This window comes from Pediculus humanus, genomic scaffold (assembly GCF_000006295.1).
Source record: "Pediculus humanus corporis 1103172108285 genomic scaffold, whole genome shotgun sequence".
In the NCBI taxonomy this organism is placed as follows: Eukaryota; Metazoa; Arthropoda; class Insecta; order Psocodea; family Pediculidae; genus Pediculus; species Pediculus humanus.
Genome location: NW_002987854.1, coordinates 89,178 through 89,922, shown reverse-complemented (window position 1 = coordinate 89,922; position 745 = coordinate 89,178). Strand labels below are relative to the sequence as shown.

General features: G+C 22.7%; 1 protein-coding gene across 1 annotated transcript in view; it reads left to right on the top strand.

Moving 5' to 3' along the window:
* Window positions 1-363: 363 nt before the first annotated feature.
* Window positions 364-745, top strand: part of Phum_PHUM523780 (uncharacterized protein) — a gene marked incomplete at both ends in the record, with an annotated part of 8,579 nt that continues 8,197 nt past the window's right edge. Inside the window, one exon of the mRNA XM_002431336.1 lies at window positions 364-425. Within this exon, the coding sequence (XP_002431381.1) occupies window positions 364-425 (62 nt within the window). The remainder of the gene's footprint in view (window positions 426-745) is intronic.

Sequence of the window (745 nt, the reverse complement as noted above, 5' to 3'; positions counted from 1 at the left end):
AAATTACGTTTTTTAAAAATCGATGATAATTTAAAATGAAGTTTTTCCTTATTTGATTTTATATAAAAATAAAATTCATTTTATATTTTGAAAAAAAGGGGGGAAAAAATTTGCATGTCGACATATTAATTAATAACTCATTTATTAATAATAATAATAATAATAATAACAATAGGACATTAATGTCATTTGTCACGTAAATAATTATTTTAACAAACAAACGTGTAAAGAAAATTGACAGCTTATTAAGCTTAGCATTATTATTATTATTATTATTATTATTATTATTATTATTATTATTATTATTATTATTATTGCTAATACGAATGCGAATGAATAATTTTACGTAAAAAAAAAAAAAAAATGAAATTAAATAAAAACTTGTCAGGTGTTTTTGTTTGTTTAAAATTTTTTACACCTTTCGGGTGATACGTTTCCGGTTTTGTTTTGTTTTTCGACTCGGGCGTATTTCAGTTTTACCATAATAACAAAACAAAAAAAAAAAAAAATAGAAGATATTTATTTTTCCAGTTGGATAAATTATTTAAGGAAATAAAAAAAATTGTTGGGAAAAAAAAAATTCTGACATTTAAAATTTATTTTATTTTTCGTGTGTATTTTTCTTCTCGTTCGTCTTTCACCTTTCCACCACCCCCCTACCCTCCATCTCAATAGTCATCCCTTTGTTTCAGAATTTTTTCCAATACGTGGTGTTGGCATTAAGAATAAAACAAAAAAACTGAAA